Here is a 25,957-nt window from a genome sequence, read left to right on the forward strand (position 1 = left end):
CCCTCAGTTTGTTTCCTGAGATTAAGAGTCTCTTATGGTTTGTCTCCCTCTCTGGTTTCATCTTGTTTCATTTTCCCCTCCCTTTCCCTATGATGCTCTGTCTTGTTTCTCAAATTCCTCATATCAGTGAGATCATATGATACTTGTCTTTCTCTGATTGACTTATTTTGCTTAGCATAATACCGTGAGCCTCCATTTTTGATTGCCCCTCATTAATAGCCTATTTGATTTCGACTTGGTTAGATTTTAGTTCTTTTATTTCTCCAGAAAGGGATTCTCTAGTATCCTCTATGCTTTTTTGAAGCCCAGCTAGTATCTTTATAATCGTCATTCTGAACTCTAGTTCCAACATCTTGCTAATGTCTGTATTGATTAGGTCCCTGGCAGTAAGTACTGCCTCTTGATCTTTTTTTTGAGGTGAGTTTTTCTGTCTTGTCATTTTATCCAGAGGAGAATAGATGAATGAGAGAACAAAATGCTGAAAGGGTAACAACAACCCCAGAAATATATGCACTAAACAAATCAGAGAGATTTTCCAGAAAGTGGTCACTTTTCTGTTCATAGAATTGCTGCTATTCTTTTCTTCGATTACCTTTTGAGTTTGTAGGTGTTCAGAATGGTTTGATAACTATCGAGCTGAATTCCTGGGACCAGACGAAATTTAGATCTCCTACCCCTCCGCCATCTTGCTCCTAATCTGTTCTCTTTATCTGTGAATTCTCTTTCTTTAGAATTCATATATAAGTGAGATCACATGGTGTTTGTCTTTCTCTTTCTGGCTTATTTCACTTAGCACAATGCCCGCAAGTTCCATCCATGTTGTTGCTATTGGTAAGATTTCCTTCTTTTTTATGGCTGAATAATATTCTTTATGTATTTATATTTTTTATGTATTTATGTGTTTTATGTATCAGATTGTGTGTGTGTGTATTCACACTTTATTCATTCATCTATTAATGGACACTTAGGTTGCTAACATGTCTTTGCTGTTGTAAATAATGTTGCAATGAACATTGCAGTGTATATATTTTTTCAAATTAGTGTTTTCATTTCATGCAGAAGTGGAATTGCTGGATCATATGGTAACCCTATTTAAAATTCTTTGATGAAATTCCATACTGTTTCCCATAATGGCTGCACCAATTTACATGCCAAACAACAGTGCACAAAGGTTTCCTTTTCTCCACAGTCTCTCCACTACTTGCTATTTCTTGTTTGTTTGTTTGTTTGTTTTGATAATAGCTATTCTGGCAGGTGTAAAATGATATCTCATTGTCATTTTGATTTATATTTCCCTGATAATTAGTGATGGTGAGCACCTTTTCATGTATTTGTTGCCATCTGTATGTCTTTAGGAAAATGCCTATTCAGATCCTCTGCCCATTTTTTAATCTGATTGTTTTTTTGCTATTGAGTTGTGTGAATTCTTTATATATTATGAGTATTAATCCCTTTCAGCCATATGATTTGTAAATATTTTCTCCCATTTGGTAAGCTGCCTTTTCATTTTGTTGAAGGTTTACTTTGCTGCACAGAAGCTTTTTAGTTTGATATAGTCCCACTTGTTTATTTTTGTTTTTGTTGCCTTTGCTTTTGATGTCAGAACCAAAAACTCACTGCCACAGCTGATATCAAGGAGCTTATTGCCTATGTTTCCTTCTGAGGGTTTTATGGTTGTAGGTCTGATGTTCAGTTCTTTAATTCATTTTGAGTTGACTTTTGTGTATGGTGTAAGATAGTGGTCCAGTTTCGTTCTTTTGTATATGGCTGCCCAGTGTTCCCAAAACCATTTATTGAAGAGACTGTCCTTTCCCCATTGTGTGTTCTTGGCTCCTTTGTTATAAATTATCTTATATGTGTGGGTTTATTTCTGGACTCTCTATTTTGTTTCACTGATCTATGTCTGCTTTTATGACCTTACCATACTGTTTTGATCATTTTAGCTTTGTAATATAGTTTGAAATCAGGAAGTGTGATGCCTCCAGATTTGTTCTTTTTCAGGATTGTTTTGGCTATTTGGGATCTTTTGCGGGTTCCATACAAATTTTAGGATTGTTTGTTTTATTTCTGTGAAAGATGTCATTGGAATCTTGATAGGGATTGCACTGAGTGTGTAGATTGCTTTGGGTGGTATCAACATTTCAGTATTAATTCTTCCAACCCATGAGCATGGAAGTTCTTTTTACTTTTAAGTTTCCTCTTGACACAGAACTCACATAAAGCCTAAATCTGGACCCTGTCTTTGTAAAGTAGAGCTTCCATTTTGAATAAAGACATCTTTAAGGGATCAACAATTTTGTGGTTGGATTCTTTTTTTATTCCTAAATTCCTAAATCAAAAATTCCCCCTTTCTGCTTTATTATCATAGATATTTTCATCAATTTCCAGTCAGTTGGATATTTGTCAACATCTAATTTAGTTGTAAGCCTTCAGTTATCTGTAGTACTTCTTAAATACTAAAGTGTGTAAGAATCACTTGGGGATCTTATTAAATGCAGTTTCTGGTTCACTAGGTCTAGGATGGGACTTGAGATTCTGCATTTCTAATAAGCTTCCAGGTGATATGATGCTGCTGGTCCCCCAACCACATTGTATAACAAGGGTCCATGGGTCATTCTTACCCTGTAAATATCACTTATGCTACATTTAATTTGATACTTTCAGCATTTGGTAAGTTTCACAATTGGAATGAGCAACATCAGAAATTAGTAGTTAAACCATTGCTTTTTATTTTAGGAAATTACCAAAAATAAGATGAGGAAAACCTGTTCAGGAATATGGAAGAATTCTTGAAAATGTCTAACAATAATGGCTTGAGTTTTTTTTTTTTTTTAAGATTTTATTTATTTATTTGACAGAGAGAGAGATAGCAAGAGCAGGAACACAAGGAGGGGGAGTGGGAGAGGGAGAAGCAAGCTTCCTGCCGAGCAGGGAGCCCAATGTGGGGCTTGATCCCAGAACCCCGGGATCATGACCTGAGCCAAAGGCAGATGCCTAATGACTGAGCCACCCAGGCGCCCCGATGGCTTGAGTTTTTAATTATAATTGATTCCTACTGTTTATTTTTTGTATTTTTTTTTAGATACATGTAGTAGTTCAAGGAATATGTATTAGGATTTTTTATAATCTATTTTAAAGATTTAAGAATTTATCTTTCTTAAAATACAGAAATTAAAACCTGAACTATTATAAACTGGAATTTAAAATAACCATAGACAATATCGTGGTTTACTTATAAGAATAACAAGTGCATTGCATAGGTTCGAGCTTGCACTATTTGACAGTCACATTTTTTGCAGTAACACTCATTTATAAACCTCTGAATTGCTCTTCAGTATTTACTGTTCCATCATTTTATTCATTTATTGACTGTCAGTTGTATCGAATCTATGGGCTGAGCAAAAATGAAATCCTAATGTGGGTTCCAGTATTAAGGATATGGTATATATAAGAATTGTGGGCAATGGTGACATCAGAAATTTGCCCTGAAATACTCATGACAGTTACTAAAGATAGGAGATTGAACGGTTTTTGTTTCATTTCTAGTGTGAAAAGGGTTAGAGGTGGAAAAAGAATGTCTTGTAAGCAATAATGCATCAGGTTTAGTTGTAAAGTTTATATTTTGGCATGATACCACTGAGTCAGCTTCTGACTGTTTAGGTCTATACCTAAACTAGAACTAGCTTTGAGAATTCTCTAAGTCATTTTTTCTCTTCCAGCTACATTTTCTTGTGTGTTTCAGAATGAAGAACCTTCCCTTCTACCCTCAAGTTCTCTGTCTAAACATCTTCCTAGTAAATCTTCCATTTGTATCAAAGTATGAGTAGAACTCCTTGAATACCTGTCTCCTTTCCACCTCCTGAACCTTGGGTACTGCTTTCTGGTCTATCTTCCTTTGATATCAAGTTAGATCATTTTATTAGTCCCGTTCTTTTGACTGGGAACTATCTCTGTTTCCATAATAGCATGGGGCAGTAGGGTAGGAGGCATGCAAGGCAGGCTGGTGCCCCAGTCACAGCTAAAGTAGGCCTACCTCGAGCTAGAACACGGGCTGGGTTTCTATATAGAATCACCAAATGGTGGCTTTGGATGGACACTGAGGTCAGGGTACTGGACAAATAAGCGTCCAGGATGGAAGAAGTGATGAAGATGAAGACAGAGAGTTAAGGTGGTGGGAGATAGGCTTAGTTTGGACTCAAGGATGTGAGGAAGAAGAGGTCAGCTACAAACAGAAGAAGCTGCACGTGACTATCACTGTGTTCTGAATTCAAAACCAGAAACACCTGTAACAATGCAACTGAGTGGGGGGAGGGGCACAGAGAGAGGGAGAGAGACTCTCAAGCTGATTCCCTCCCCTCCCCCCAGCTGAGCGAGGAGCCTGTCATGGGGTTCCGTCTCATGACCCCAAGATCATGACCTGATCCGAAATCAAGAGTAAGATGCTTAACCGCCTGAGCCTGGCCTGAGCCACCGAGGCGCCCCTCAAAACAGATTTTTAAAAAGACTTGTGAAGGCTGTGGCTTGGCTTATAATGAAGCCAAGTGAATTATTTTCTTATGTCTCAGGCCTGATTAACCCAGGGCCAGGACTCGGCCAAAAACACTTGACCCCCAACACTGGCTACGTCTCTCAAAAGGCTCTGTTTAAATCAAGACGGATCTCTTTCTGTTATTTCAAAGCACATATTCTTTTGGCAGAGGGTTAGTAATCTCATGCTGTCTTAGAAAATCCACAACGTTACTGGAGGATTTACTCTGAGCTAGTGTGTGAGCTTCATAGGATTTGATTTTTAAATGCTAAATACTTAAAAATACACGTTTTACTTCTTCTGTCTGAGATGAGGCTTTTAAGGAGTAATAGACCCCACAATAAAAGCCAGTGAGGTTCCTGTTGTCAATAAAAAAGGGATTTGCGTGAAGTGCTGCTTTTTCTTAAGAAGCACTTTTGTAGAGCATCACTTAGCAACACACAAATCAGCTTTGACACCTTATTCATCTTTAATATTCAGGTTCAAATCAAGTCTTTCCAGTGATGGGACAGATGGAGTCTTTGAAACCAAGCAAGCGAAAGGTGTCACTTCGTAATTTCCATCTTTAGGTTGGCAGCCCTATCAGAGTTTTCATTTTATAACATTTTGGAATCGGAATTTTTTTTTCAATTCTCAGATCTAAATTCCTTAGCATGTCGTGTAGGGTCCATCATGGGCTGGTTGCTGCTTCTGTCATAACCTCTGCTGCAGCCAAATCAAACAGCCCAGTTTCCCAAACGTGCTGGGTTCTTTGATAGCACTATTCCTTCAAGCCCATGTTGTTTCTTTGCTTTGGGAAAACTCTTTGCTGGCTAAGTTCTGCTAATCTTTCTAGATAATTTTGAATTCTCAGGGACCTTGTCTGTGATTCTTTCAGGTTGAGTTAAGGGCAGATCTAGGTCATAGGGCCATTGGATTTTAGTTGTTCGTTTTTCTTATATGTAACTGGGAACTTTTGAGGGACAGGAATTCTGTCTTTTATCTGTATATCCCTATCCTTTCCGTATGTTTCATTTATCTGAATTTCTTACTATCTGTGGCAGAGGTGAGTCTTCTCTCCCTGTGAAATAGTAGTTCTTTATTACTGATTTTTTGACCAGAAGCTCAAGGTAGTCATTTATGAATTTAACAGTTATCTTTTGAATTGTTCATACTGTGTCAAGGACTATGCTGTTTGTTTATTACTATTTTGGAAGGATATAAGAGTCAGCCGTCAGAGAAAGAGTTATACTGGGTGTAGCATTAAGTGGAAAAAATCTGGAGGAATAAAAAATTAAAGCAAGGATTTCTGAAAATGCAAGGTAGCAGGGAGGCTATACCATGGTTTTATGAAGGTTTTCACAAAGGAAGCAAAATTTAAGAGTTTCTTTATGAATATATTTTTTGGTTGGTATAGAAAAATTGAAAGTGACTCAGTGATTAGGGTAACCCCATTGATCTATATATCTTAAGCTCAGAAAATATTCCTCAGTGGTTTGCTTCCAAAAAGTACCTTCTGCCATAATAGAAGGCAGATACTGCCACACTCCCTAGTGAACTGGTGTGTGAAGATTTCTGGAGTCTTTATTCATATCTTTAAAATTTCACTGGTTTTTGTTTTAAAATTTAATCCATTTAACATGCTGGAAATTTCTTAAAATAATGTAAATGAATTCCAATTTTAGAACAATGTTTGAACTGTTAAGTTAGTCTTATATGTGGACAACATATTTTATATCTAGAGCCTCTATACTATATGTCTTGAAATAGGATCTAAAGGTATTCCCTTTTCCTTTTGTTTTATTTGGAAAATACTGAAAAGTGAGCAAAAATTAAAAGAAAAAAACACCTCTTACTTGAAAGTGGAGTAGGATATTATATTTAAAAAAAAAGAAAGCCTCCCAACCATCTAGTCTCATCCCAAACTGTTAATCTTTGGGCACTTAGTAAATTGACTTCTTTCTAACGGTATTTATAAATACTGTTGTTAAAACAATGCAGTGATATGCTGTCTGCTATCTTTTATGAAAGCAACTTTAAAGGTTCCTTTCCATACTAAAGCTAGCTTTGTTCTGCTTTGATCTATCTGTCTATCTATCTATCTATCTATCATCTATCACTATTTTTTTTTTTTTTACAAAAGCACATGAGGCACGTTGTTTTAAAAAAGTCAAACAGCTAGACATGTAATAGAAAGTGAAAGTTTCCTTTTGTTGTTGGGAGTAACTGGTCAATATGTTGCTGTATGTTCTAGATAACTGAACTTCCAGTTAAATTACAACTTCTTTTTATACAAAAAATGGGATCATACTTTCCACTCTGTCACTTATATTTTTCATTCACGAACGCTTTATTTCATAGCTGCTCTTCTTTATTACTACATGGAGGTCCATCCCAAGCTTTTTACTGGCTGTATAATATTTCACGGAATGGATCTACTGTTAATAAGCTGGTTGTCCATTAGGTATCTCCAGTAGTTTTTTTATTACAAATAACGCTGAAATAAGCATTTTTGTATCTTGTGTACAGGTATGTATCTATAGGGTGATACCCAGGTAGATACACTTGGTTGGAGGCATTGCACATGTAAAATTTTGCTGTATAATGTAAAAGTTAATCTTTTCTTCAAGACTTTCAACAGTATTTAATCATAAACAAAAGTTCTGATTTGAGAGTAAACTCTTTTAAAAAGGAAAGGTGGATTCCTTTCTTGAGGGTCTAATGAGACAGTACAGTTCAGGGAGGATTTTTTGTCATTGTTTTTCTCCTCGTGTTTTAGCCTGAATTTTATTTGGAATCTTTGAGAGAAAATACCCCTTGGTCTTTCTATTGCCTCAGAAAATAAATCTGTGTTCTTATTGGTAGCACTTCCTTGATAATGCTGTTATTTCCCTGGATGTTGATATTCCTTATGATGAGCCACAATTTTAGCTTAATTCTATTCTGTCCAGTATGACATAGAATAGAATGAAAACTATCTGATGGGTAATTTATCTTAAAAGAAATGCAGGAAGGTGACTCTAACAATAAAAATTTTAAACCCAGACTGTCATTTTGTTTACATATCTTAAGTTCTTTTCCTGTAACCTTGAAAACAGTTAAAATTGTGCCTTATTGAATAAAAGAAAACTTATAGATGAAGCACATTTTCTGGTTCTTAAAGGATAATCTAATTGAGGCTCTATATACCTTGCTTTTAGGTGGTAAGAGTAGGTTTCTAAAGTTTTGTTTTTTCATGCTGCCACACACAATTATGGATTTGGTAGTCTTTTAGGTACTCTCTCTGTTTGATTCAAGTTTCTTCACCTACTTCTTTGAGTCCAGTTCACTCCAGCTGTTTTTATAGACATATCAAATTGCTATTTGAGAAATACCTTACAGATTTCAAATTCATATGTGAAAGACAAATGGGCTCACGGTCTTTTTTGTTGCTCTTGTTGTAAGCATCTAAGAACCGCAATAGGCAACTCATGTATAGTTATATAAACATATATTGGAAGATAGGTATTTGTGTTTCACATAGAACTTTAATATAATTTATCTAATTTAATTCATATAACTTAAACTTTAAGAAAATGACTTTTAAAAACAATTCTCAGATTTCATAGTCTTTCTGACTTGTAAAGGTTTATCTGCTAATCTCTTTATCTATAAGATATTATATTTTCGAGGAGATGATAGTAATTTATTTTACAGATTATTTTGTTTTCTCTCCTTTTTACAGAAAACAGGCATCGTTATGGGTCCAAGGAGACATTTTCCGATCCAAGCTGAAAAATAGACCATCCAGTGAAGGAAGTATTAATAAAATTCTTTCTAGCTTGGATGATATGTCTATTGGTGGAAACTTATCTAAAATACAAAACGTGGAAAGATTTGGAGAGGTGAGTTTTCCTCAGGAAGATTTTCATGTCTCCTTAGGACTAACGTTCTGCATTTCTTTGTTTCCCAGCTGAACATTTATAACACAGCAATATCTCTTTTCTGAGATGCTGAGAGTACCAATATTTTTAGGTGTAGAATCATCCACCTGTAAAACAAGAATCCATAGCAAAGAAAGCAATTATCGTTAAAAAAAAAAAAGCTGTAAATTTAAGGAGCACAATTATAAAGGAGACCACTCTGGTTTGAAGACATGTACAAAAAGGAAATAGAAGAGCAAATTTTCTATTTGAAGATGAAAGTGGATGTAAAGAGAAAGAATTAATGTGACAATTGAAGAAACAGTACATGCCACAAGTGGTTTTTTGAAAGTCTCAAATTCATATTGATTTCTAAAGTCCAAAATTGAAAACATAATTAGGGGCAACTTTTTTTTTTTTTTTAAATTGAGGCTCTAAACAAACCACATTAAACGGCTGACATCTATGGTCTCATTTAGTCTTTACAACTAGCTGGTGATAGGTAATATCAGCAATATTACCCAGGCAATATGATCTCTACTTTATAGTAAGGAAATTAAATGTCAGGGGAGTTCTAACCTTGGTGATTCCAATCCACATCCATCTGATTCTGAATCTGTGTTTTTTCTGTTATACCCTGCTAACCTAAAAATGGAAGTGACTTACAACAGGTAGGATCATGGGCATTTTTGGAGCTGGAAGCAAGCTTGAAATCATTTGTTCTCCTTCCCTCTCGTGCGGATCAGAAGCCGGGGGCCCCACTGAATCCCATGACTTGCTAAAGGTCATGGCGTTGTTTAGTAGTGGGACTACCTTGAGACTGGGAGTCTCCCTCCTGGTTTAGCTCTTTCTACCACAGTATGCCTGAGGTGAAACTAAGCACTTGGTTTGTAGTTATATTTTTATATCCCTGAAGGAGCAAAAGGAGCTGTTCAAAATATTTAAGCAATGGGGAGGCTGGGTGGCTCAGTCAGTTAAGCGTCCGACTCTTGGTTTCAGCTCAGGTCATGATCTAGGGGTCGTGGGATGGAGCCCCATGTCAGGCTCCCTGCTCAGTGGGGAGTCTGCTTGAGATTCTCTTCCTCTCCCTTTGCCTCTCCCCCAACTCAAATAAATAAATAAATCTTAAAAAAATATTTAGGCAGCGAGTGTGGATTTGCATTCTATTAGGCGGTGACCCGTTGGACCTGGACAAAGGTCTTGAGCAAAATACTGTGGTTCACGTTTGACCCTCAGGGAACCCAAAATGGAACAAGTGGCATGCCAAACAGGTTTCTTTCACCAAGAAAGATAACCAGAGTGCTTGGCAATAGGGAGAGTGGGCTTTCTTCAAGGACACAGGATGAAGACTGCCATAAGAACCAGTTTTTCAACCCTGTGGTCTCTACTCCAGCACAGCCTCTGAAGAAGTGGCTAAGTTTACTTGTGTGAATCATTTGTCCTGATAAAATGTAAATCTTAGCCAAGGTCATGTTGATGTTCAGAGCCTTTGTTGACTTTTTCTTGTCTCTGTGTTGTAGTCTGGCCTATTCAAAGCAAACAAAAGGATCTGAACTGACATTTTAATGTGATAATATAGCTAAGCAAGAGTACTTTTCTTGCTCTGGTCAGCATTTCCTTCTCACATTTTGTTCAAGTAAACAGTGCTTTGAATTATGACCTCTGAAAAGATACACATACAATTTATCCATCTCTCTGGAAAACATATTTATCTTATAGAAATATAATGTTTTCTATATCATAATCCATATTAAATGAGCATCTGGTAGTTAGAACATTTTGTTCTCATACTTTTTTAGATCTCAATTTGTTGAACTTAAGACTAATTAACATTTATCACTGAAGAATGAAATATGAAATTTAAAATAAGTCAGTTTTAAATACAAGCATGTATTCAGATATTGGGCTATTTCTCTTCCTCTTTCTTATTCCCTGCACCGCCAAATTAATTACTTTAGCTCTAGCCATTCAGAAGTGGTATGATTTTTGAAATTAGAGCACAGAAGTGCAAGAATTCAGAAATAACACAGAACGATGGCGTGGTTAAGACTTCAGACGGTGACATATATATAGGTTTTGGACTACTTTATAGTTAGGTGATGCGTTGCATAAATAACACTTTTAGTCCCTTTTCTTGCTATGTTTATCTGGTGCTGGCTCCAGAACGTTACATGAATATGGGGAATTAGTTTACTCAAAAGTGAATGTAATAGAGGTAGTGATATCTTTGTTGTTCTTGTGAATTCTAAGTGGGAAAATAAGTTGAGAATGCTGCAAGGATTTTAATATGTTTCAAGTTCCATACCAATGTTCAGGATAGAAGCCCATGGAAGTTCTGGGTTTATTAGTTTGTACATAAAGGAAGTGCAAAAAGGCGCTATTCTTCTAGAGGTTGCTTCTTTTTTTTTTTTCTTTTTAGAAGTAATGTCAGATTGAAAATGAGATACTAAATTATTTTTCTGATTTCTAGGCCTACAGGGATTTTCCTGGGGTTGGTTATTCGGAAGCTCTGTAATTACTTGATTGGGAAGGTTTGAATATATAGTTTTTCAGTGTCCAGGAGGTGAGTGAATAGGCAAAAAAGATTAACCAGAAGGATTCAGGCCACATTAATGGACTAGGCTGCAGCTGTAATGAATTCTCTTCGCCTACTTAGAGTCATGAAAAATCTTTTATAAATAGAGGCTTTATCTTTTTTTTTTTTTTATTCTTATGTTAATCCCCATACATTACATCATTAGTTCTAGATGAAGTGTTCCATGATTCATTGTTCGTGGAGGCTTTATCTTGACTGAAGCTGGTCTTCAGTGCTAGGCTAGGCACTATGAAATATACCCGGCCCATCCTGTGGGTCTAGGTTAGGCTTGCTGCTTTGTGCTCCTGCCTTGCACTGTATTTTTCCTCCATGGTCCTTAACACCTCCTTCCCTGCCCGGCAATACATGCTGTGAAGATCGAGGCTTCTATCTGCCCTCGTCGTGAGCCTATCCCTAGCCCACAGGGCCTTCGTAAATGTTGCTTGAAAGAATGGAGAAGGCTTACGAAGGAGCCTGGAGCTTGAAAGAATGGAGAAGGCTTTTAATAGAAAAACAAACAAGAAAACAGACATGAAATTGGTAATAATCCAAGCTATTCAAGAATAGTCTGTGCTCAAATACAAAATAGTACCAGCAATAAGTGCTCACTCAGACATGCCAGGGCCTAAGGGTCCATCATGCATTGGGGTTATAAAAAATGGCTTTAAGAAGATGGAATTTAAAATTAACACTTTATTTAAGGGGCCGATACTTAAGGAGTTAAGTGAGGAGCTTAGAATGTAACAACCACCTAAATAGCATCTACTTGGTGCTAGGCACTGTTCTAGGTGCTTTACAAGGATTAACTTTTTTTTTTTTTTTTTTAAGATTTTATTCATTCATTTGAGAGAGAGAAAGCATGAGCAGGGAGGCGGGGTGGGAGCAGCAGAGGGAGATGAAGAAGCAGACTCCCCGATGAGCAGGGAGCCCGATGCGGGGCTCGATCCCAGGACCCCGAGATCATGACCTGAGCTGAAGGCAGATGCTTAACCGACTGAGCCACCCAGGTGCCCCTACATGGATTAACTCTTAGTTCTTATAACAGCTGTATGAAATAGGCACTGTTACTAGGCCCTTTTTAACAGATGGCATAACCGAGATAGAGAAAGTTAAACTGTCTGCCCAAGATCACAAAGTATGCAGTGGCGCTGGCAATTAGACGCAGGCGCTCTGGCTTCGGAGTCTCCTCTCAGCCACCCACTTTGAGGCCTCTCTCCATACCCTGTTGCCTCTCCATGAGGTCCTAAGTGTGGCTTTAGTATATTACATCAGTAAGTTTGAACATAACCTTAGCCAGCCTGTCCCAATAAATTTCTCCTGGAACTGTGATTGTTGTTAACTTTTCCTTCTCCAGGGTGATAATCCAATATTAGCACACTTGTCGATCAGATGCTCTTGACTTAGAGATATGAATTAGGTACAGGTACTGCTCCTATTCAGCCAAGTTCACATAAATTGACAGGTAAATAAGAATTTAGTGTTTTAGGGGCGCCTGGGTGGCTCAGGTGGTTAAGCGTCTGCCTTCGGCTCAGGTCATGATCCCAGGGTCCTGGGATCGAGCCCCACATCGGGCTCCTGGCTCAGCGGGGAGCCTGCTTCTCCCTCTCCCTCTGCCTCTCTCCCTGCTCATGCTCTCTCTCTCTCTCTCTATCTCTGTGTCTCAAATGAATAAATAAAATCTTTAAAAAAAAGTATTTAGTGTTTTAATTAATTAATTAATTTTTAAAGATTTTATTTTTAAGCAATCTCTACACCCAACATGGGGTTCAAATCCATAACCCAGAGATTAAGAGTCACATGCTCCACCGACTGAGCCAGCCAGGTGCCCCAAGAATGTACTGTTTTAATTACATCATGGAGATACTGTGATTTATAAAATCCTTTGCTCTTTTACATCAAATGCCCAAGTACAGGGTGCATCTTAGAAAAAAATCCATGAAGTAAGAAATTAACTCTCTAAGACCCTACTTTCAAGCACTATTCTTTCTACTCTTGGGACCACTATGGCATTCCAGTTCCAATCAGAATGCCACTGGGATCCGGGAGAGGCTCTAGGACAGGAGAGTGACAATACAACACAGAGCCAGGGTTTGGGGAGACTGCTCTGGTTGTGAGGGAAAGGGGTGCTGGGGTCTGTGTTCAGCCAGGGGTGGGAGGCCAGGAAGTTGGTGATGGGGGAGTGGTCCCAGGTGATAAAGTTCTCAACCGGTGGCAGTGAGGAAGGAGAGAAGACGGACTCGGGGACCCAGATAAATCCAAACTTTTTATGATCAGAAGCAACTTGTTATGAAGATGACATCTTTGCCTTTCCCCAGCTTTTATACCTCACAGTTTCAGCATCTGAGAGCTGAAAGAATTTTGGAGATGACCCAGCCACCTTTCCTAGCCAAATCACTTAAACCTGCTAAAAATCCATTATCATCTTTCTCTTCCAATCCTTTCACTTCTATTTTTACTCATTTCTATTTCAAACTCTCTTTTTATGTCATTTTTCTATTATAACTCTTCCATCTTTTTTCCCTAGTGTGCTATATTTTATCTAATAGATTTTTTTTCTTAATGGCACACACCGCAGCCTCCCCAGTAGCTCACTCTGTCACCATTTGATTAATGCGTTGGTCAGTAATTACTCTATCCAACTGAAACCTATGAGTGCCTTTTATTTTCATTTTCATCTTGTCTATATTTAGAGAACAACCAATGGCATAAAATAAATCTTTCTACTTTGCAACTATTATTTGTTCCTTAGCTAGACCATCATCTGTAAATAAGTACATCTTTTGAAATGGTCCTTCTTTATGTATTTTAGTTTGCTCTCATTTTCCTGCCTTTATGTAGGGCAGGCTGGGTTTAATAAATATATTTATTAATATATATTTAAATAAATATACATATATATTTATAGATATATTTTTTTTCTTTAGAAAAGACATGGCTTCCTTCTCCAGAGGTTGAGAGCCGAGACTTAATAAATAATGTTTTCTTTTTCTTTGAGAGCTAGGGTATTTAAGTAAATTCCTTAAGAGAAAGAGCTTAAATAGAAAATATATTGAATCTGGCTAGTTAGGTGCATGGCTCTCTGTTGCAGTGTTTTTGTTGTTTTCTACATTTGAAATGCATTACATTTAAAAGATTTCACCTTTAAGATACATAATAAAGTAGGAGAGAAAATACTTGTGACATAACTATATGTAAAATATTAGCAATTTTTTTGTTTAATTGTGTATCTTGTTAAATTAGTATTTATTTTTTCAAGTAATATGTGACCACACTTTTAGAAATGTCAGAAAGTACTGAATTCTAATAAAAAATATCAGTCCCCTATCCCACCTTTCTGTACTCCAAGACCAACTCCCAAACGGGGGAACCCCTAAGCAAATTATATCAGCATTTTCACTACCATTATTTCTACACATCAATGTCTTGCTTATAATGCTATTTAAAACAGTTTATTGGTTTTGGACATTTTTTGATTGCCTTCTGGTTGTGGTAGACAGGATTTTAGCTCTCCCCCGCCCCCGCCCAGGTGTTACTCCTACTCCCCCGTGCTTCCCCATATGGCTACATCATAATTTTTTGTTAAACCCAAAAATACGTACATTATTACTATGTAAGGACTGTTCACTCTTGAGCATGGTAGTCTACTCTGTTTTTTTTATTGAAGTACAGTTGACACAATGTTATATGAGTTCAGGTGTGAGTTAATTGCCTTTTTATTTGCATAGTTTTCTGTGTACTTGGGAAAACATAAGGCTACTCTCTCCTCCCCGCAATTATGCCAAGCAATTTAAAATTTATTCAAAATCTTAACACAGCAAAAAATTTTTACCAAGTTCATTCTTTTCCCAAAGAGTCTTCTCCTCTCCACCCTGGACTGGTTCTTCTTTAGCCTTACTGTATAGTTCTGACCCAAGGCCTTCTTTTCACCCTCTTCAGTTGGAGTCCTAATTTTCCTGGATTTCCTCTTGTCTTCTTAACTTTTCCCTGACGTACATCCTGTAATAGTTTTCTCAGAGAGATTGTGTGGGAGGTGAATTTTTTTATCTTTGTTTTACCTTTCCGTTTGACTGTTGGGTTGAATTTTGGAATTACAGGTTGAGGCTCACTTTTCCTTAGAATTTTGAAGGTGTTTCAGAGCTGGGAACACAAAGATCCTCCTGGTTGGAAGGACAAACAAGCTTTCCTGGCTTTCCCACAAAGGTGCCCATTAGACAATGAACCTGACCAATAAGGGTGAGGATCCTGTCAGGTCCTTCAAGAAGCCAGTCCCATATTCTAGAGACTCTGGCTGTGTGCTGGTCCTTCCATCAGGTACAAGTAACTGGTATCAGGTACAAGTAACTGGTAACAACACCCATGTTGATTGCTGGGTGAAGCTAAGCCCACCTCCTCAGGTGTACCATCCTGCTAGCAAGCCTAACCTTCAGACCTGCCTTATTTCTATTCCGGCAGGCTTCCTTGGGTGATAATGGATTCATTCCCACTGGGGTTGCATGGGCAGAGATGAATGATATAACCAATTCCTGGAGACTTTATAGATGGGCAACTTATGACTTTAAGAGAATCCTCTGACTTTAAGGTTCCACGAACCTGTGACTGTTGAACTGGTGTTCTTTGCCAGGATGACCCTTCCTGTGATCTTGGCTGCTTCTCTCCACACTCATTCTTTAAGACTCAGTTAAGGGATTCCCTCCTCTAGGAAGCTTTCATCTTCATTTCTTCTTCTTTCCTACCAGCTGTGTGCTTTGTGTGTCTATTTTTCTTTTTTAAACTCAGAGTTATAGTAGTAAGGTGTGGTCTTTTTACCCAGGACATGTCTACTGACCCCAGATGTATCCTTGCAACCCAACCTAGGTGGCAGGGAGTAAAGAAGTGTTTTGAGCCAGGAATGGCTATCAGAAATGACTAGAATGTGACTGAGGGAAGTATGTTTTTGTATATCCTTCATCAAATAAGAGCTCTAGATTTAAAGAGTGGAGGGGACTTTTATGGCTGCAAGGAATCTTAGCAAATTCAAGGTGTATGAATTATTAAGGGGAGGAAATGGGCAAAATAAAATCTTTACTGGTGCAGTGTTAGCATACCATTGTATCTGGGGTCAAGAAATCTGATTTTAAAATCATTGCTGTCATGGGGCACCTGGGTGGCTCAGTTGGTTAAGCGACTGCCTTCGGCTCAGGTCGTGATCCTGGAGTCCCGGGATTGAGTCCCGCATCGGGCTCCCTGCTCGGCAGGGGGTCTGCTTCTCCCTCTCCCGCTCCCCCCTCTTGTGCTCTTTCTCTCTCTCAAATAAATAAATAAAATCTTTAAAAAAAAAATTAATCATGACAGGGGCGCCTGGGTGGCTCAGTCGTTAAGCGTCTGCCTTCGGCTCAGGTCATGATCCTGGAGTCCCGGGATCGAGTCCCGCATCGGGCTCCCTGCTCGGCAGGGAGTCTGCTTCTCCCTCTGACCCTCCTCCCTCTCATGCTCTCTGTCTCTCATTCTCTCTCTCGCAAATAAATAAAAAAAATCTTAAAAAAAAATTAAAATCATTGCTGTCATGAAGAGCTTCAGGGAGCTTGGGTAATATTCTTAACTTCTGTGAGCACCTCCTTTTTTTTCATCTTTATGGGTAACAGTGTCCTCCCCGCCCTGAATTGTAAGAATTAAATGTGAACTAGCATGTGAAAAGACCTTGTGTGGTACTTCTGTTTTTTAGTCTATACGACTTATGTCAGCAGGAAACACTTTCTCAATCTAGTAAACTTTAACTCCTTCTGGAAAGGTCTTGAGTGTTTTTACTAGTGTTAGTTGATCCTAGTAAGTTATTGTCTAGATATCCTAAATTGTTTTGTCTTTCATTTCTGTAAACAAGTTATAAAGTTTATAGTGATTGATCCTAGTAGTTTCTGGAAACATATTTGTAATGTATCTATTGAGCCAGCCTGTATCTGAGCTATATTCCAAAGCATGATTTTGTCTGTGTGAGAGTCTCTTTGGTTGTGGTCCCTTGTAATAAAGAGCTCTTTTTAAATTCTACCACATCCATACCCATGCTTTGATTTAGAGTTGATTTGACCCGTATATTTAATTGCTGAATAGTTGAACATTCTCTAGTATATATATAGACAATGCTGAATTCATAGAGCATTAAAGCTATTTAAGATAATCTATGTTAAGACAATCTATATAAATAGCTTATGGTCTATTAAGAAAGCTATATAAAGCAAAATTATTCATAATAACCTTTCTATGGAACATGCATTTTTTTTTCCAGAATAATTTAGAAGAGGATGAAGATGTGGAAATGAAAAATAGTATAACCCAGGGAGACAAACTACGTGCCTTAAAAAGTCAGAGACAGCCACGCTCCTCACCATCCTGTGCATTTAGGTAGATCCATTTTAAACTTCTGAATTTATATTTTGCCTCCATTTGTGGATAGAATATTTAATCTTCTCTTTTGTGTATCATTCTACAAGTGCCATGTTTACCTCTTGTTTTTTGGTTTATTACTATTTTGTGTTGTTTATTATTTTGTCACTATAGAGAGCAGCTAAGTTTTAGAAGCTTACAGAAAGCAGCTCCTGCAATCTCAGTCTCTGGAAATCCCACCTTAAACTGCTATACCATTGGGTGTCTCTGGGACTGTGTTCAAAATTCCTTTTGGAATTCTACTCTTCCCCCATGAGTGGATGTCCTATCTTGTGGCAAATCCTCACAGGTGTACTGAGGCTTTTGTTTTGAATCTAGAGTGTGTAGAAAAGTATTGAATGCCAAGCTTTGGTATATCCTAACTCCTTAGTTTTATGTTCTATATTTGAGAATTGAATAAATAATTCTTAACCTGTGTCTGTAAAGTTTGGAGTCTAAAATTACTAATCAGAATCAATTGATGGAACCTGACTTGTGATCATAACATTTAAAACCTGCTAATGGTTCAGATTAGTTAAAAAAGAAAGTCTTTAGGATCAATGTAGGTACAAAAATCTGTGAATATCTTCCAGATTCTTTACTGTAATATATGGGGTGGTGACAAGTTCATAAATGATTATAATAGGAAATGGCTGCTTTTCTTTGCCTTTTAAGTGAGAGACATGCACAGCAAGAGGGGTGTTTTGCCAGCATGACACATGTCAAACAGCCTCACAGAGAGTTTAATTTTCATGTGTTATCTGGGAGGATTATAACACAAGTCAGATTAAGTCTGAACACATCATTACCTATGCTTTGAGTACTGGTTCCTTGACCTGGGGGATGAAGGTTTATGTGGCTCAAATTCAAGCTGATCGTTTTCCACAGTAATGTGAGAAGATGGGATAGCAAGCCTCGTGCTTAGTAGTAACCGCCAGCTACCACTAGAAAATTGAAGAGACGTATCATTCACTGAGCAGCATGTTAGGTGTTTAGTTTGGTTATGAAGATTAACTGAATTAACACAAAAGGTATGCATCATTTCCCACATTTGGGTTGGTTGCTTGAGGTTAGGGAGGTTAAATCCCTCCCCAGTGGGATGGAGTTGGAATAGAGCTGATATTCACACCCAGTACTGTTCAATCTGTGCTCTGCCTGCTATGGATATCATCTAAGTCAATGGAAGGTTCTTCAAGATTACTAATCTCTTTATTCGCCATTTTTCCCCTTGAAACTCTTAAGAAAGGCTTTATATTTCTTAAAATTAATTTCCAACAGATTTAGATTTGATTTTGAAGAAATCATAAGGGGGAGGGAGGGATAAATTGGCATATAGCTTGGCACATAAGTAGGCAAAAGAAGTGAGAGAACCTCCACGACACAAATTTTAGAAGGCTATTCCAATATGATTTTTCTATTTTTTTTTTAATTCTTAGAAATTTTCTCATTTTTTAGAATTCAATTTTCCTCGGAAATTTTCTCATTTTTTAGAATTCAATTTTCCTAACGGCATCATGGTATCATCATTGAACGTTTTTTTTACCCTGAGTGGCTGCAACACCACCTTCTGATTTAAAGAAATTTGCTGTAAATTAAATTTAAGATGAAACAAAATGACTAAAATGGGTTTCCTGCTGGTTCTAGGATTTATTTTAGAAACGGAATGAGTACTAATATCCATTTGGGAGCTTTCTCCCTTTTGCCAATTTAATATTTTTACTGGTCTGACTCCATATGCTCTGCCTTTTGGTTTTTGCTTAAATGTATGAACCGGTGATGCGTGAGCTTTTGTCTTTGATTTCCACAGGTTGGATGATATGAAAGGGCACCCAAGAGCAGTATCCCAGCCTTTCAGGTACTGTTACTGAGGTGAATTTCTAGTAGCTTGTAAATAAATGCTCCCCTTTAGATACATTTCCCAACCCTGAAACTGGTGGAAACAAATTGTACACAGCTTTTCACTTTTTAAGCCCCTTCCTTTCTGTTCCAGATTGTTACACTACACCTTATTTTTAATGCTCACCATGAAGGGGATTTTGGTTTTCCTGAGGTGCCCGCAGATGTGGCTCTGGTAGGGACATCAGTGTAGTCTGTGCTTCCAGCACGTTCTGGGGTCTCTAAGAAACTATGCTTGCTCAGCAATGTGCCTTTCAATCCAGTGACCGATTTTGCCTCGAGGTTTTAACATTTATGTTTGTCCTTTTCGCCCCTAGTTTTACATATGTTCTTTATTTTCTAGTTTTATTTCCTTCCCCATCCTCCATCTGAAGAGGAAACATTAGTGTTTCTCTCTGGAAAAACGTCCTCCAAACAGTCCCGGGGTGGTTTCAAGATACTAGTGGTACCAGGGTGTAGTGTAGGGCTTGGTGAGGGCCGTGGACATGTTTGCCAAGACCGTTGATGAGATAGGGGTAGAAAGCTGATTCACCCCTCACCTCTGGTTCTTATTCAGCCCGAGGTTTTAGGGTTGTTTCGTGTGGGCAGTTCGAAGAGGGCTCAGACTTCTCCAGAAACTTGAGCTGCTTTCTGGTACCACTTTTCCCATTCGTGTTTTAGAGGCAAACCATGTACTTGAAATGTTGTTTGTGGGGAGGATGATGACGGAAAGAGTCTACAAGTAAGTAAGCTTTCTAGAGCAGATAGGAAAACAAGGTCCAGGTGCATTAAATGGTTTGTTCGAGTTAAAACAGGTTTGGTATTAAAACCATGATTCTGCCCTGGCTGTTCAGGTTTGAGTCTGTTTTCCCTCAAACATTAATGAACATCCTCTCTGAGTCTGGCACTGGACTAGCCACTGGGAATAGAAATGAGAGACAGTCCTTTGCCCTCAGTGGAGCTTATATCAAGGGAAATAGACAAATACCAGACAGTGAAGTATGGCGTAAGGGCTATGATTTACTATGAGAATATATGACGAAACAGGATGCTTACCCTGCCTGGGAATTCAGTGAAGGCTTGCTGTATAGGGTACTAGCTGATTGGACCAGCAAAGGATAAGCAATGGGAATGAGGCAGATGGAGGTGGAGGGGAGGTAAGGAGAGGAGAAGATGCTCTGGCAGGAAAAGCAGCATATGCAAGCTGGACACAGGTGTGAATGCAGTCCATTCAGGGAACTGAGAACAGTTCGTGTCACTGGAGTAGAGGTGCCTAATGGCAAAGTGTGGGTAGAAAGGACCTGCTCACAAAGGCTAGTGCCAGAGTTTGGAGGGTTTTGTAAGTACAGCCAAGGAGCTCAGGCTTCCTGGACACTGAGGAAAGATTAAATGGTTTAAACAGTGGGGTGACATAATTAAATATTTTAGATTCCACCGGAGACTATTCAGAATTTGAATTTTAAGGAGTAAGATTAAAAGAGGTTGCTAGTAGTCAAGAGGAAGGAGTAGTGATGGCCTCAGCTAGGGCAGTTGCAGAGTGGAAGGAAGAGGACAGGTTTAAAATATAAAGAAGTAGAATTAAGGACATGTGAAGAAAGAACGCTGCCATCAAAGAAGGGAAGTGACCAAGCATGGCAAGATCATGGTTAAGGACAGGACTGTGGAGCCTGGATTTGAATCCCAGCTCTGTCCCTTGCTCACTGAGTGACTTTGGATGAGGAGCTTTTCCTTTGTGGCTCCGTTTCCTCACTTGCAAAGTGGGGATTGCAATCTTAGCTGCCTCATAGGGTTGTTGTGAGGATGAGCTGACTTACCATCTATAAGGCTCTCAGAAGAGAGTCTGGCACGGAGCGAGTGCTCTGTTGGCTTTGACTGCTGCTACTGTCACTGTTGTCGTGACCTGCTGTGATCTCTTTAATGTTATTAGTTTACCATGTCTTAGTTGATTGCTGGATGTTAGGATGACACAGCTCTTGTGTGACATTTTGCCCCTTTGTTTCCACAAAGATTGACTTCGTCCCCACAAGGATCTGCAACTACTTTGAAGACCTCGAAAGTGGCTTTGTCCACTTCAGTGACGGCCAAGAGGATAAACAGGGGTTCTTTGTCCTCAGGTGCCAGTGTACGAAGGTGATTTTTCTCTACTTCTCAGATACTGGTGGGAGGTAAAGGGAGTCCGTAGCAGACAATGAGTTTGGCTGAAGTTTGTCAGAGGAGGGAACCGGGGAGAAGGGGAGAAATAGCAGAAGGCTCTGTGACCCTCCGGGGCTTCTGTTCCTGTCTCACGTGGTGGGGGACAAGGCCGTGGAGGGAGTGCCAGATGGCATCCCTTTCTACAGTGAAACTCCAGCTTGCCTAACGTAATCAGGAAATCGGAGTTCCGAGGCACATACTAATGCTATGTGGTATGGTCATTTCTCCTGCGATGGGTAGGGACGTTAGAATGAGTACGTGTAAGCTAAATCTTACACTTAAGTCTACTTTTTACTCTCCCGTCATATAGCCCTTTTCCTGTACTCTCCACCTCAGGACACATAGAGCCCCCAGATGTTCTGTCTCAACATCTCCTGTCAGCGTGGTTAAGCCAGCTTCTTGGGTCTGAATTAACTGCTTAGACAGGAAGTTAATGTGTATAACTCAAGGCTCCATATGATACTATCACCAAGAGTGATAAAGAAGCCATTCTGTCGCCATTTGCATTAATCAGAACTGTCTGCATCCCATTCCCCTCATGTCCTAATTATGTGTTTTAGAAACATGAACTCTGCGTGAGTATACATCGTTGTCTATGTCCCCCCCGCCCACAACCTGTGTTTTCCATTCAGCTTTTCCATAAACTCCCGGCTAGCCAGTTCTCTAGGCAACTTGAACGCTGCGACACAGGAGCCAGAGAACAAAAAGGCCTCCTCGTCCTCTAAGGCGGGTTTCATAGCCAGCCCGCTCACCAGCCTCTTGAACGGCAGCTCCCAGCCGCCTGCCAGAAATTACCCTGAGCTCAACAACAACCAGTACAGCCGAAGCAACAGCAGTGGTGGGAGCACCCTGCACAGCCAGCCGAGCCCCCACAGCGTCAAGACCGAGGAGCACCCCACCCTCCTCCGGCCCTCCTACACCGGCCTCTCTTCTTCCTCAGCGAGATTCCTGAGCCGTTCAATCCCCGTAAGTTCGCAGACACCACCTCTTGGTCCTCAGAACCCTGAACGCAACTTTTGTGCCTTGCCTTCCCAGCCAAGGCTGCCACCCAAGAAATTTAATAGCGCCAAGGAAGCCTTCTGAGCGATGCCTTCCCTCTGTGCTGTGGAACTGTCCATGCACGTGCATTCTGCTGGCTCCTCTCCAAGTAAATGCCAAGTTTCAACTGGGGTTTCTTCCTTCCTTCTTTTTGTCCTCCTCCTCCCACTCCTTTTCAGGTGACTTCGAAGGGAAACAGCTTTCATTCCCTTCATCATGAACACTGTTGACTCAAGTTAACTTTTCAGTTAAGTTTGCAAATCACTCTGACTATCTGGTGCCAAGCCAGGAGCTGATTCATACAGTAGACGGTATTGGCTTTGGTTGTGGTGGTTTTAGGAATCGTCGCTTTTCCACATCACATGCTAATGAATGAATTTCAGAGTATTTTTTTTTAAGATTTTTATTTATTTATTTGACAGAGAGAGACACAGTGAGAGAGGGAACACAAGCAGGGGGAGTGGGAGAGGGAGAAGCAGGCTTCCCGCAGAGCAGGGAGCCTGATGCGGGGCTCGATCCCAGGACCCTGGGACCATGACCTGAGCCGAAGGCAGACGCTTAACCGACTGAGCCACCCAGGCGCCCCCTCAGAGTATTTAAATGTGGAAGGTGCTGAATGAACAGGATCTTCTCATAACTAACCATTAGGCCCCTGAATAAGTCACCTCCTGCAGGGCACTGACCCTACAGAATTAACAACATGGCAAACGGGAGGTGTTGATAAGGAAGGCTTATAGGTCGGTATCTGGGATGTTGGGGAGGGGAAGACAGAGTATCAGGAAGATGTTTAGAATTAGCCATCACTCTTCCGGAGACAGGACGAAAGTTTGCCAAACACATTCTCCCTGTGAACTCAGTATTTAGGTTGCCAAGCTCCGCCCAACCCCAGCTTTTAATCAGAAATCCCTGTTAGGTCAAATCTGTTGGTTCACCCCCTGCTATGAATCACTTTAATCACATATTTTGATTGCCTAGAAGGGAATCGAGATCTATGGGAATGTGAGTTTTGATTTGAGAGAACAAGAACAAAATGGGAAGGAGAAATCGATCTCACAGATCAAAGAAATGTGAATCGGAGTGATTCCAGTCAGGGCACAAGCCAACTCCAGTGTCCTGGGAGGGCTGGGACCTGGGACTCCTTCATGCCTGATATTCTTCAAACATATCCTCAGCCATTGTCCAGGGAGAGGCTGATTTCTGCAGGGGAGCGGGGGGAGGGCAATGTGCCTTTTTTGGGGAACAGTAGCCCCATGGGAATAGTTAACGAGACCCACTTTCCTTAGATGATAGTTTAGGGACCATCTTTCCTAACACGAGGATGCAGTGCACGTGTGTGCATGCACATGTGTGTTGGTTGGACTTATTACCACTCTCATCCCTACCTCAGCCTCTTTTCAGAGGTTGTTTTTTTTTCTCTCTTCTATGCACACACAATCCTTCCTGGCACATACAGTTGACCCTTGAGCAACACAGGCTTGAACTGCAAGGATCCACTTATACATGGATTTCTTTCAATAAATACGGTACAGTAAATGTGTTTTCTCTTTCTTACGATTTTCCAAATAACATTTCCTTTTCTCTAGTTTATTGTAAGAATTCAGTATATAATACATAGAACATACTAATTGACTGTTGATGTTCTTGCTAAGGCTTCTGGTCAACAGTAGGCTATTAGTAGTTACGGTTTGGGGGAGTCAAAAGTTTTGGGGGAGCAGATTTTTGACTACGTGGGAGTCGGCACCCCTAACCCATGCATTGTTCACATTGTTCAAGGGTCAACTGTATAATTTTCCCCGTAAGATTTTATTCCCCGTGATGTTTTTCAACATTATTTTAGATTCCTGTATAGATTAGGGCCCCAAGCAACTGCCAGCCCACTCCACCCCTTAATTTGCCTCTGATCCCACTATATTATGCGTATAGGTGTATCAGTAAAACTTAGATCTTAGTAATTAGGGGGTTAGATGGAAAATGATAGGTATTTACCTTTTCACAACAAGGTTTACAAGTCGTGTGCTTCCCAGCAGGAGTTGAGTTGTCAGTATTTTCATCTACCGATTGTGGATCAGCCTCATTTTTAGACCAGAGCACAGACCTGTTCATTTTCGGAAAAAGTGTTACACATACAGATAATATAGATAATTATATAACTATCTCGCTGGTTTCATGGCAAAAGAGTTAGTGAAACCTACATTTGCAGCTGAATACCAGAAGCATCAGGAGCCTGACAAAGAATAGCATTTTACTTTTTCTGGATCTCAGTTTTCCTCTTGGCTAGTTGAAGTATGGGGGTGTTCTTTAGGTGATTGATCTCCCCCCCCATATTTATATAATTTAGTTTTTGGTGTCATTCCATGTTTTGTTATTTGTCTTCACCTCTCCTTCTCCTCATCCCTCTCCTGGCCTGAATAGAGTGATTTTCCAATAATTAAAGTAATAGTCTGTGTGGGCAGCTGCTGCTGTTCGCCTCTTCTGCCTCTTAAATCTGTCATCTTATTGTAAAGAGAAGCATTTAGAAATAGAATCGCCAGCATGACAACATTTTCCTCCTTCTCACCCTCCTGGGAAGTAAGAAGTAGCAGGTCTCTTAGGGCTGACTTTCACTTCTTTATCTTTGCCTAGAAAACCTCTGTGGGAGGGAAGGCTCCCAAAAAAGTCTAAATTCAGATGGAAATTCCCATGTTAATGTGGAATAAAGCAGGAGGTGGTGAGTTGTTCTCCTTTATCGGTCCGCTACACTTGCTTTTCTAATTGTGGGTTTCTTGTCTAAAGGAGGTGGTCCTTCCCTGCAGGGCTTCCTAAGCTCTGAGGCATATGGCCCCCGAAGAACAAGGAATAAATCACTCAACAGAAATGTTTTCAGATCCTTGGGTAGGAAATGAAGTCTGTACGGCAATATCCTCCCAGCACCTTTAAGAAAGACCCAGAAACTCCTAGGGGATGAGGATGACGTGTGTTTAGAGGGAGTCTAATATTTTAGAAGCTGCAATTAGCATCTCTTTTGAAAGCTGCAATTGCTCTCACTTTATGCAGCAGTTCAGCCCCCAGAAAAATGTAAAAATGATTTCCTTGTTCTGTCATTAAACGCTTTAACACAGAAAACAAGAGCAAATGTTAAGGAATTCTTCTGGTGGTGACAGAAAGCCGAGAAACCATCCGATTTTATTTTTATTTATTTGGCCTCTTCTGTGAGCCTCAAGGTTTCTACTGCCCAGGACAATGCACAAGGTTTCATTTTTATTAACCCACTTATTGTTAAAAAAAAAAAATCAGTTTTCCTTCCCTGACATTCAGAGGAGTTTTCAAATGCTTAAGAAATGAGGGACGTGTGATTATGGTGTGGGTGGGGTGGAAGTATTTTATTAAATTGAAATTACTTGAGGTATCTGTCTTGAATATTTGCTCTGTTTTATTTTTAAAATGAGACTTGCCACTGAATTGCTATTCATCTCCGCTGTCCTTACCTGACCC

General features: G+C 39.5%; 1 protein-coding gene across 1 annotated transcript in view; it reads left to right on the plus strand.

Annotated features, from left to right (window-relative positions):
- The window catches only part of CDC14A (cell division cycle 14A), a 108,458-nt gene extending 85,845 nt beyond the window's left edge, over window positions 1-22,613 (plus strand). Inside the window, exons 8-12 of the mRNA XM_081817101.1 lie at window positions 8,232-8,391; window positions 17,244-17,359; window positions 19,188-19,235; window positions 21,263-21,385; window positions 22,081-22,613. Of these exons, the coding sequence (XP_081673227.1) occupies window positions 8,232-8,391; window positions 17,244-17,359; window positions 19,188-19,235; window positions 21,263-21,385; window positions 22,081-22,531 (898 nt within the window). The 3' untranslated portion in view covers window positions 22,532-22,613. The remainder of the gene's footprint in view (window positions 1-8,231; window positions 8,392-17,243; window positions 17,360-19,187; window positions 19,236-21,262; window positions 21,386-22,080) is intronic.
- The last annotated feature ends 3,344 nt before the right edge of the window (window positions 22,614-25,957 follow it).

This window comes from Leptonychotes weddellii, chromosome 4 (genome assembly GCF_054177405.1).
Source record: "Leptonychotes weddellii isolate Sample4059 chromosome 4, ASM5417740v2, whole genome shotgun sequence".
Taxonomy (NCBI): Eukaryota; Metazoa; Chordata; class Mammalia; order Carnivora; family Phocidae; genus Leptonychotes; species Leptonychotes weddellii.